Source organism: Narcine bancroftii, chromosome 14 (genome assembly GCF_036971445.1).
Source record: "Narcine bancroftii isolate sNarBan1 chromosome 14, sNarBan1.hap1, whole genome shotgun sequence".
In the NCBI taxonomy this organism is placed as follows: Eukaryota; Metazoa; Chordata; class Chondrichthyes; order Torpediniformes; family Narcinidae; genus Narcine; species Narcine bancroftii.
This window is the reverse complement of record NC_091482.1, coordinates 44,069,897-44,082,431: the sequence shown is the minus strand read 5'-3', so window position 1 is coordinate 44,082,431 and position 12,535 is coordinate 44,069,897. Positions and strand designations below refer to the sequence as shown.

The following is a 12,535-nucleotide window of genomic DNA, read 5'->3' as shown; positions in this document are numbered from 1 at the left end:
CCCTAATTTGTAAATATCTAAAAATATGGGCCTTGCTCAAATCATATTTGTCTGCTAACTGATTGAAAGACATTAAGCAGTCTTCTGAAAAGGTTATTACACCTTTAGTTTTCCGTATTGAAAACACCTGATCAATCAATGATGCTTTAAAAAAAGAAATTAAGGTGCATTTTTCTAGATAAAACAAAATTATTAAATCCAAAAAAGTACAAAACTGGAACCAAATCAAGTGTATCCACTTCAAAAAGGATTAATAGCTACAATATATTCTTCTCTTTGGCTTGGCTTCGCGGACGAAGATTTAAGGAGGGGGTAAAAAGTCCACGTCAGCTGCAGGCTCGTTTGTGGCTGACAAGTCCGATGCGGGACAGGCAGACACGATTGCAGCGGTTGCAGGGGAAAATTGGTTGGTTGGGGTTGGGTGTTGGGTTTTTCCTCCTTTGCCTTTTGTCAGTGAGGTGGGCTCTGCGGTCTTCTTCTAAGGAGGTTGCTGCCCGCCAAACTGTGAGGCGCCAAGATGCACGGTTTGAGGCGTTATCAGCCCACTGGCGGTGGTCAATGTGGCAGGCACCAAGAGATTTCTTTAGGCAGTCCTTGTACCTTTTCTTTGGTGCACCTCTGTCACGGTGGCCAGTGGAGAGCTCGCCATATAACACGATCTTGGGAAGGCGATGGTCCTCCATTCTGGAGACGTGACCCATCCAGCGCAGCTGGATCTTCAGCAGCGTGGACTCGATGCTGTCGACCTCTGCCATCTCGAGTACTTCGACGTTAGGGATGTAAGCGCTCCAATGGATGTTGAGGATGGAGCGGAGACAACGCTGGTGGAAGCGTTCTAGGAGCCGTAGGTGGTGCCGGTAGAGGACCCATGATTCGGAGCCGAACAGGAGTGTGGGTATGACAACGGCTCTGTATACGCTTATCTTTGTGAGATTTTTCAGTTGGTTGTTTTTCCAGACTCTTTTGTGTAGTCTTCCAAAGGCGCTATTTGCCTTGGCGAGTCTGTTGTCTATCTCATTGTCGATCCTTGCATCTGATGAAATGGTGCAGCCGAGATAGGTAAACTGGTTGACCGTTTTGAGTTTTGAGTGCCCGATGGAGATGTGGGGGGGCTGGTAGTCATGGTGGGGAGCTGGCTGATGGAGGACCTCAGTTTTCTTCAGGCTGACTTCCAGGCCAAACATTTTGGCAGTTTCCGCAAAGCAGGACGTCAAGCGCTGAAGAGCTGGCTCTGAATGGGCAACTAAAGCGGCATCGTCTGCAAAGAGTAGTTCACGGACAAGTTTCTCTTGTGTCTTGGTGTGAGCTTGCAGGCACCTCAGATTGAAGAGACCGCCATCCGTGCGGTACCGGATGTAAACAGCGTCTTCATTGTTGGGGTCTTTCATGGCTTGGTTCAGCAGTTCAAAGTGGTACATCAGCACCTATGTTGAAAGATAAGTTGGCCTGTATTTTTCCCAATGTAAATCCTCCTTGTGATAGTTGGAAAGTTTAACTCATATGTTCTGGTTATGTTCAAAATTAGATAATTAGGAAAGATGTCTTTGAAATCCTAAAAAAATTCTAGCCTTAGAATTACAACCAAATCTAGTAACAGCTATTTTTGGAATCGTACCAGCGGAGACTGGACATATGTCTGTTTCTAAACAGCGAATAATTGCCTTTTCAACATTATTGGCTAGAAAAGCCATGTTACTTAAATGGAAGGATCCTAACCCACCCACTCGACTTCAGTGGCTCTTGGCCATTGGAATATAAACCTAAACCATGTTTAGGTTTGGAGAAAATTAGAAGTCGAACTTGTTAATTTGGATACGTTTGGCGATTGTTTATTCAATATTTCCATATAGTTTAAGAATCATAATTTAATACTGGATTCTCTCCTAGTTTCTTATGGTAAATTTGGTTTTAACCAGGAAGCCCTTTATTTTCCTACTTTACTGTCAGAATGAACTGCCCAGTTCCTTTTTTTTTTAGTTAGAGGGGATTTTGCAATAAAAAATTAATTTTTTTCTGTTTTTTCTTTTGGTTTTACAAGAGGAGAAGAAATTTATGATTAATATATATTTATTAAATACTAATATGTTTTTTTCTTATACACTTGTAAATGCACAAATGTAATGCAACTCTCCTCTTGCAATATAACTCAATAAACAGATTGAGAAAGAAAGAAGTGTATAGTAATCACTTGGAAGTCCGACTCTCCTCTACTTATTGCTCGATGGGCCGGGGAGATGTATAGTTGTATACCCATGGAGAAAATCACTTAAAAAATAAGTATGACACTTTCATTAAGATATGGCAACCATACTTAGATTATGTAGGAGTCCAGTTGTAAGCCTGGCTCTTCAAGGCATGTAAAGATGTGATATCCCAGAAAAAAGAATTATGAAAGAAATGAGAGCTCTGGCAGTAAAAAAGTTATATTCTTATATTGGGGGATGGGGGAGTAAAAAAAGTGGAATTTTTTTTCTTTTATTTGTAAATATTTAATTTATATTTGAAATGTATAAAAGTTAAAAGACTACATGAAAATAAATGAAAAATAAAGTACTTAAAAAAATAACCAGACATGTTCTGATGAGGGTATTAGAAAGGGGAATTGGTAAATAGAGGCAAAAGTAGAGAAATTCGAACTCCTCAATCTGTGTGTGTAGAACGAAGGTGAGAAGTATCATTAATGAATTTTGAATTCTTGTCTGCAGACTGTGCTGTTGATGGATTCCGAAAAGCGCATTAGATTCCTGCAGTTTGTGACTGGTACCTCCCGAGTTCCCATGAATGGGTTTGCTGAACTGTACGGTAAGAGCATTGAGCACAGAAATGTGTTTCTTTCTCTTTCACAATTCAAGGTGAATAAATCCAGGAATCTGCAATTCTCTTTTTAATTCTAATGAAGTGAATTTTTGTGTTGAAATCTTCTTACCTTTTATTCTAGGATCAAATGGACCACAGTTATTTACCATTGAACAGTGGGGAACATCTGAAAAACTACCAAGAGCTCACACGTGGTAACTTTTACATTTTGCCTTTTAAAAAGATGTGTCAGTAGTGCCATAAAAATAACTAACTGCTCGCTGATGCGGAAATTTTAAAGATCATGAAAGTTAATTTTTAAGAAATCTACTGGGTTGGCTAAAATGCCATTAATTGCAGTAAAACACAAAAGTCTACAGACACTGATTGACACTGAAAATACAACGCTGGAGAAACTCAGCAGGTCAAACAGTGTATTTTATACATAACCAATGTTTCAGGTGGGCTCAAGCCTTTCTTCAAGTTACCATATGTGCAAAATGAACCAGTGCCTGCCTACATTTTGCTCATACCTTAATGAAGGGCTTAAGCTCAAAACATTGGTTATGTCAGATTTCAGCTTTATTGTCAGAGTACATACATTTTTTTTTAAATTTTTTCTTTTTCACACCATAAATCACATTAGCCATGATATACACTTTTTCTTTTTCACACATTTACAGTGACTTTTTCTCCCCCCCGCCTCCCTCCTCCCAAGCCACCCCCCCACCCCCCCCCCCTCTCATCCATTTTAGGTATACAATCTAGGTTGCATTAAACCAGTCAGACAATGTTGTCATTCAATAAAAATACACCAGAAATTCTACTGAGTCCATTCTTTTCTTTCCTTCTCCTTCCATCAACTTAGGTAATGTTTGTCCCCGGTAGGTTTTCGCTATTGTATTTAATGTAAGGCTCCCATATTTGTTCGAATATTTCAATATTATTTCTTAAACTATATGTTATTTTTTTCTAATGGAATACATTTATTCATTTCTATATACCATTGTTGTATTTTCAAATTATCTTCCAATTTCCAGGTTGACATAATACATTTTTTTGCTACGGCTAGGGCTATCTTAACAAATCTTTTTTGTGCATCCTCCAAATCAATTCCAAATTCTTTGTTTTTTATGTTACTTAGGAGAAAGATCTCTGGATTCTTTGGTATATTGTCTTCTGTTATTTTATTTAATATCTGATTGAGATCATCCCAAAATTTTTCTACTCTCTCACATGTCCAGATTGCATGAATTGTTGTTCCCATTTCTTTTTTACATCGAAAACATCTATCAGATACTGTTGGGTCCCATTTATTTAACTTTTGAGGTGTAATGTATAGTCTGTGTAACCAATTATATTGTATCATACGTAGCCTCGTATTTATTGTATTTCTCATCGTTCCAGAACATAATTTCTTCCATGTTTCCTTTTTTATCTTTATATTTAAATCTTGTTCCCATTTTTGTTTAGTTTTACCATTTGTTTCCTCATTCTCCTTTTCTTGCAGTTTAATATACATATTTGTTATAAATCTTTTGATTAACATTGTATCTGTAATCACATATTCAAGGTTACTTCCCTCTGGTAAACTCAAATTTCTTCCTAATTTATCCTTCAAGTAGGATCTCAGTTGGTAATATGCCAGCGCTGTATCTCCAGTTATATTGTACTTATCTCTCATTTGTTCAAAGGATAAGAATCTACTTCCTGAAAAACAATTTTCTATTCTTTTAATCCCTTTTTTTTCCCATTCTCTAAAGGAAAGGTTATCTATTGTAAAAGGGAGTAGCTTATTTTGCGTCAATATTAGTTTTGGTAATTGATAATTTGTTTTATTTCTTTCTACATGAATCTTCTTCCAAATATTGAGTAGATGATGTAATACTGGAGAAGTTCTATGTTGTACCAATTTTTCATCCCATTTATATAATATGTGTTCAGGTATCTTTTCCCCTATTTTATCTAATTCTAATCTCGTCCAGTCTGGTTTTTCCCTTGTTTGATAAAAGTCTGATAGGTATCTTAATTGTGCGGCTCTATAATAATTTTTAAAGTTATTCCTTGTTTATACCATTCTGTTAATTTATCTAGTGCTATCCTCGGTTTCCCCCCTCTCCATAAAAATTTCCTTATTATTTTCTTTAACTCTTTGAAGAATTTTTCTGTCAGTTGTATTGGCAGTGCCTGAAATAAGTATAATATCCTTGGAAAAATGTTCATTTTAATACAGTTTATCCTTCCTATCAGTGTTAGTGGTAGATCTTTCCAATGCTCTAAATCGTCCTGTAATTTTTTCATTAGTGGATTATAATTGAGTTTATATAATTGGCCTAGATTTTTGTTTATTTGTACACCTAGGTATCTTATTGCCTGCATTTGCCATCTGAATGGAGATTCCTTCTTAAATTTTGAGAAATCCGCATTATTCATAGGCATTGCTTCACTTTTATTTACGTTTATCTTGTAACCCGACACTTCTCCATATTCCTTCAATTTCTTATATAATTCTTTTATTGATAGTTCTGGTTCTGTTAAGTACACTATAACATCATCCGCAAATAGACTGATTTTATATTCCCTGTCTTTTATTTTTATTCCTTTTATATTATTATCTATTCTTATCAATTCTGCTAGTGGTTCTATAGCTAGCGCAAACAATAAAGGTGATAGTGGGCATCCCTGCCGCGTTGACCTGCTTAAGTTAAATTGCTTTGATACATGTCCATTTACTGTCACTTTCGCTAACGGTCCCTTATATAATGCTTTAATCCAATTAATATACTTCTCCGGTAAACTGAATTTTTGCAATACTTTGAACAAATAATTCCATTCTACTCTGTCGAAGGCCTTCTCTGCATCTAAAGCAACTGCTACTGCAGGTGCTTTATTTCCTTCTACTGCATGAATTAAGTTAATAAATTTACAAATATTGTCTGTTGTGCGTCTTTTTTTGATAAATCCAGTTTGGTCTAAATTTACCATTTTCGGTACCTGTTCTGCTAATCTGTTTGCTAATAGTTTAGCTATTATCTTATAGTCTGTGTTTAGCAAAGATATTGGTCTATATGATGCTGGTAAGAGTGGATCTTTCCCTTGTTTTAGTATTACTGTAATTATTGCTGTTTTACATGAATCTGGTAAGCTTTGTGTTTCATCAATCTGGTTGATTACATCCAGGAGGGGCGGTATTAATAAGTCTTTAAATGTTTTATAGAATTCTATTGGAAATCCATCCTCTCCTGGTGTCTTATTATTTGGTAATTTTTTTATTATCTCTTGTATTTCTACTATTCCAAATGGTTCTGTTAATTTATTTTGTTCCTCTATTTGTAGTTTTGGTAGTTCAATTTTAGTCAAAAATTCATCTATTTTCCCTTCTTTCCCTTCGTTTTCAGTTCGGTATAATTGTTCATAGAATTCTCTAAAGTTTTCCTTAATTTCTTTTGGATTATATGTAATTTGTTTGTCTTTTTTCCTTGATGCCAATACCATTTTCTTAGCTTGTTCTGTCTTAAGCTGCCATGCTAGGATTTTGTGCGTTTTTTCCCCTAGTTCATAATATTTCTGTTTTGTCTTCATTATATTCTTCTCTACCTTATATGTTTGTAATGTTTCATATTTTATTTTTTTATCCGCCAATTCTCTTCTTTTAGTTGTATCTTCCTTCATTGCTAATTTTTTTTCTACGTTTACTATTTCCCTTTCCAACTGCTCTGTTTCCTGATTATAGTCCTTCTTCATCTTGGTTACATAGCTTATTATTTGCCCTCTAATGAATGCTTTCATTGCGTCCCATAGTATAAACTTATCTTCCACTGATTCCGTATTTACTTCAAAATACATTTTTAATTGTTTTTCAATAAATTCTCTAAAATCCTGTCTTTTAAGTAGCATGGGGTTTAATCTCCATCTATACATTCTTGGAGGGATGTCCTCTAGCTTTACTGTCAATATTAAGGGTGAATGGTCTGATAGTATTCTCGCTTTATATTCTGTTTTTCTTACTCTATCCTGCATACTAGCTGATAACAAAAATAGGTCTATTCTTGAGTACGTTTTATGTCTAGCCGAGTAGTATGAGTATTCCTTTTCTTTTGGGTTTTGTTTCCTCCATATATCCAAAAGTTTCATTTCTTGCATTGATTTAATTATAAATTTGGTTACTTTGTTCTTCCTGTTAATTTTTTTCCCCGTTTTATCCATATTTGGATCCAAATTCAGGTTGAAATCCCCTCCTATTAGTATGTTCCCTTGCGTATTAGCTACCTTCAAAAAGATATCTTGCATAAACTTTTGATCTTCTTCGTTAGGTGAATATACATTAAGTAGATTCCAAAACTCCGAATATATCTGACATTTTATCATAACATATCTCCCTGCTGGATCTATTATTTCCTCTTCTATTTTAAATGGCACATTTTTACTAATTAATATAGCCACTCCTCTTGCTTTTGAATTATACGATGCTGCTGTTACATGTCCTACCCAATCTCTCTTTAATTTCTTGTGCTCCAATTCAGTTAAGTGTGTTTCTTGGACAAATGCTATATCAATTTTTTCCTTTTTCAGTAAATTTAGTAGTTTCTTCCTTTTAATTTGGTTATGTATTCCATTAATATTTAAAGTCATATAGTTCAGCGTAGCCATTTTATACTTTGTTTATCTTCTCCTTCCGTTTTTCCATCATTACCTTTCCTCCTTTTCCATTTCTGTTTTCTTATTTTCAACGTCAGAGTACATACATGACATCACCAAGATTCCTTTTCCTGCAGGTGAGGCAGAATCACCAACTAATGATAATATTTTTTAAATGTACACATTTTTAAAAAATGAAGAAATGTTAAAAAACTGACTATTCAATATCGAGAGGAACAAAAACAACAAATGTGAAGTAAGAGTCCTTGAATGAGTTCCTAACTGAGTTTCTCGTTGAGGAGTCTGATAATGGAGGGGTAGCAGCTGTTCTTGAACCTGATGGTACAAGTCTTGTGGCACCTTGTCGTGTGGATCGTGGAGAGTCATGTGACTTCTCCGACTGGAACCTGGTAGGAATGTGGATTGTGGAGGGTCGCGTGACCTCTCCATCTGGAACCTAGTCAGAAGTCACATCACCTGCCAATCGAGGTTGGACTCTGCCCACCCATTAGTACACACCAGGCCATTGGCCCATTGAATTAGCTCGTGATTACCTGGGCCGGACTCCCGAGCTTACTGCACTATAAAGTCCACCACGTGCAGTGGCTCTTTCTCTTTTCTCTTCAGTCCTGAGGCAAACCCTGCTCCACTTCAGGTAATGAACTGTGGACAACGCTGGAGGAGTTGTTGGTAAGGTGTGCACTACACAGGGAAAGGGTCTGTTAGATAGCATTGGAGTCGTGCCCAAAAACGTTCCTGTGTTCACCCTGTGTCCAGACTTGTTACTCTTTGAACCCACTGAACTTTTCCTTTCCCACACAACAGCGAGAACAGACCTTGTACTAAGTGGTGTGGATCCTTGATGATTGCTGCTGCTCTCTGACACAGCATTTCCCATAGATGTTCTCGATGGAGGGGAGGGTTTTGTTTGTGATGTCCTGGGCAGCATCCATTACCTTTTGCAGGGCTTTATGCTCAGGGGTATTGGTGTCCCCATACCTTTATCTTTTCTTTTTCAATTACACTGTTTGACTGCTGAGTTTCTCCAGCATCGTGTTTTCACTTTATGGCATTAATTGCAGATTGTTCAATCCTTTTTGCAGTTTCAATCGCCTGGATCTGCCGCCATACGAATCATTTGAGGAATTACGAGAGAAACTTCACCTGGCAATAGAGAACACTGAGGGTTTTGATGGTGTCGACTGATTGGTCAAACTGATGGATGTAGTTTGGTCACATGATGCAATAAATATACTGAAATAGGAAGCCAATTATCCAGCAACTAATTACCAGTTTAATCATGTATGTAGGAAAATATGTCTTTTTATTAATAAATAACTAACAGTCAAAGTATTCAATAAGCATTTACATCCCTGAACATTTGTCCTTGAAGTTGTGATTTTTTTTGCTATCTGCAGAATATTGATTTGACATACTGAACTGTGAAGATACAGTGAGTATCGATTATTATAATCTCAAAGAACCAAGCACTTCAGTAACTTCATGATGTTGTCCAGGATCAATTCTGTGCAACAGCCTGTAAGATTCAATCACCTGTGCCATGAGCATCACACCTTTACAGTTAAATGGGCCTAAATTTTCCCATCTTTGTTTCCATGGTTGCAGCATTTACTCACTCCAGATTTCCTTCTGTGGTGCCAACTGTAACTCAGTAACCTGGTAATCTTTAACTCACATATGTTACATAAAAATGTTAAGTTTTCCCAATGATAATCTCCCACGGCTGGAGGAAGGACAGCTCTAAAAATACATGGGTGATTTACTGTGAATATTGAAGGTAATCCTGTAGTTTGGAGAGGCTGAATAATGGAAGCTCCAGAGTCACATTCAGGTTTTGGATTGTAATTTGGTGAACAAGCCACAAGGATTTGGTTAAATTAGATTATTTCTGAAATCTTTTCTGGTCTTTCGATAACACCTTCTTAACATGTGATGATGGTTTAATGTGACTGTGATTATTGATTGTTTCTGAAGCAATCTTACATTTTGTACTTGATCATTAATCCTACTTTTTAAGGATTCCAGTTTGTACTTAATACTTAACAGATGTTGTTTGCAGAAATCATGCTTGCAAGATTATTTAATTATGGTGGCTTGTCTGTGTTCGTACCTGTCGGAAAGGAGGAAGTTGCTGAAGATTTGCTGGGGGTGCTCTGTTTACATGGTGGAACATACTATACACTTTTTTAACATTTCCCCTTACTACTAATATTTTTAAAAATCAAGTTCAGGGAAACTTTTTTAAGTTGAAAAATCCATGTTGTTCTAGGATTGAAATTGCCCTTCTGTGATGCTTTTTTATTGTGCAGGTCACAACCTGTAAATTGGACATTGTCAAGAAAAAAGGGGAAATCCATATTGATGGTGAAACAAAATGTGTTTGTCCGTGGTAAAAAAAAACAACTTAAAGTCTTCATTTTCTAGAAAATCAAGTGCTGATTTATAGAGGTCGGATTTTTTTATCTGGACTTGAATTTTCTTGCATGGAATCAAACTGATTATCGGGTTGAATATTGAGAAAAGCAATCAGAATTCTTCAGAAATGATAGTATCTGCCTCTTCAGGATACAGCAAATTGAACATTGTAACAATTAGTCTTAAATGTGGGCTTTATGGAAGAGACTCTCATTTAGTAAAACTAATAACTATTAAAACAACTTTCTTCAATCATAGTTTTGAGTATAGGCATTTATTAAAGGATATGTGTATATATTACAAACCATAGTGATTCCAAATTGTACATCTCTCTTCAATTATATTTGTGTTCTGCACAATATACATTCACTTAGGATTTGTAAATATCTTATGAAAATAATCCACTAACTTTTATAGTTATTATTAAAAAAGATGGTGCCTGCATTACGATCTTTCATATTTAAGGCTGTAATTTAGAATAAAATTTGAAACTTTAAAGAAGAGTTGATGGAAACAATTTTGTAAATATATTGTGCACTTATACAATGAAATGCATTAACTTCAGCTGGAAGGTGGATTTTGTGCACAACACTGGGAAGTTGATGTATGAAGTCTATTTATAATAAAAAACACTTTTCATGGAAATTGGAGCTTGATTTTGTCCAAGAGATTTTAAGTTCAACGATTTTGAGAAGCATTTTTGTGATATTTCAATATCTTTTTTTTTGCTCTTGCAATATTTTTATTAGTTTAATTGTATAAATATTACATAGGTACATGAGAATAAAATGAAAATATTAACAAATCTTATGGAATAATACATATGGTATAGTAACCTATGATACATTAAAAAAAAGTTTTTAAAAATCTATTATTCTACTCATCTAACCCCCCCACAATGAGGTTATTGGCTTAATACAGACAGACCACCACTGATTAAAAAAAATTAAGGTAATCAATGGGGTCATAAGCCAGAAAATAGTTAATCTTACACATTTTGAAAGTAATTGAGAAAAGCACCCCATAAAGAAACAAAATTAAGACTCATTTCATTGTGGAACATCTAATTTTTTTCCGAAGTCAGACATGCCATCGTATCAGACAACCATTGAGTATGAGTGGGAGTGACAGCACCTTCCCATCTCATCAATATGGGCAAATTGGCTAAATTTTATTCTAATCTCTCTTCCAAATGTGTCAAATGTATAACTGAAGAAGGTACTTTGTTCTGATTATATCCTTTCCAATTTTTGGGGAAGGGTATTTTGTACCTTGTCTTTGTTTCTTAATATTAGGCTCCAAATCCTTTTCTCGCTCTCTTTAGTTTAAGTGAACCAACAGGTTTGATATTGAATGCATCACAATCCCAATATCTAATTGTTATATTTTCATTTTTCCTCCCCAAGTTGTTTTGAGCCCTCCTGATGTTTTATCAGGGCACACAGCTTTCATTCTATATTGTTAACTATATTGATGTTGTACAATAAAACAAGTGAGTCAGAGCTAAGTCTTGGCAACACAAATGAGGTTGATATGTGGTTGGGCTACTGCTTCTATTCTAAATAAATGGTGCGAGAAGGATACGTGCTCACCTCTCCACAGGATGTGGCAGAAAGCACCTTGACTTCAGAGAATGTTTCCATGTGTGACTCCTGACAGCTGGTTTTATGGAATTGGCAAAATTTTCAGCCATGGACTTCCTCGCAATTTCACCATGCTTATTCCAGAAACCTGCTTCTAATAATTATCCCTACACCTCCTCCCTCACCTCTATCCAGGGCCACAAATAGACCTTCCAGGTGAGGCAGAGCTTTATTGGCACATTGTTCAATCTGTTCCATTCATTGTCCCTATATGCTGTCCTCTACATTGATGAGACTAGACACAATTGGTGATCGCTTCCTGGAGCCAGCTGTTCCAATAACATCAACCATTCCGACAGTGAAATGTCTGTCTTTGGCATCATCCATTGTCAGGGTGAGGGCACACCTAAACATGAGCAGCAACACATCATTTTTCCTCCTATATGGCCTTAAACACAATGAGATGAACATTGAATTTACCCATTTTAGGTAGCAGACAACCCATCTAATTTAATTGTTTCTATTTACCTACTCATGTATTCCCATCTCTTGCTTTTCTTCTCCATCCCAATGATCTCTCTCTCTCTCCACAAATTCTTTGTCTGCACTGATTTCTGTTTGCAGGATATTTTTGTCCCATTGATGTGAGAGTATCAAACATTTTTGTGATGTTTTGGTTAGAAAAAGCAGGGAGAAGATGCTACAAACCACACGTAACGAGCAACCATAGACAATGAATCAGATATTCTTTAATTTTAAAAGACTAATTTAATTCCTTACTCTTAAACTATCTGTAACACTAAATCTATCTGCAACTACGCACAGGTGTACGCATGTGAGTGCGCACGTGTGATATACCCAGATACCCAGACCATTACAGTCCAGGCCAAAATATACAAAGTTACTTCAAAGTCTTTTAAATTCAGTCTTGAAGCATAGGCCTTTGAAATTTGATGCCCGGAATTCATGTTGAACTGATGGGAAAAGTGGAGTTGTGGCTTCTACAGATTGAAGAATTCTTCTTGCATTGCCTTTGAAGAAATGTCCATCCACACGAGCTGTGGTCGTAATTCTCCTGGTCC

At 36.1% G+C, this 12,535-nt stretch overlaps 1 protein-coding gene across 4 annotated transcripts in view; it reads left to right on the top strand.

Moving 5' to 3' along the window:
• LOC138749500 (E3 ubiquitin-protein ligase NEDD4-like) overlaps positions 1-10,515 on the top strand; it is a 266,638-nt gene extending 256,123 nt beyond the window's left edge. For all 4 annotated transcript variants that reach the window (XM_069910912.1, XM_069910911.1, XM_069910913.1 and 1 more), the window contains 3 exons: positions 2,706-2,802; positions 2,939-3,011; positions 8,538-10,515. In XM_069910912.1, coding sequence (XP_069767013.1) covers positions 2,706-2,802; positions 2,939-3,011; positions 8,538-8,640 — 273 coding nt within the window. In that variant the 3' untranslated portion in view covers positions 8,641-10,515. The remainder of the gene's footprint in view (positions 1-2,705; positions 2,803-2,938; positions 3,012-8,537) is intronic.
• Positions 10,516-12,535: the final 2,020 nt, after the last annotated feature.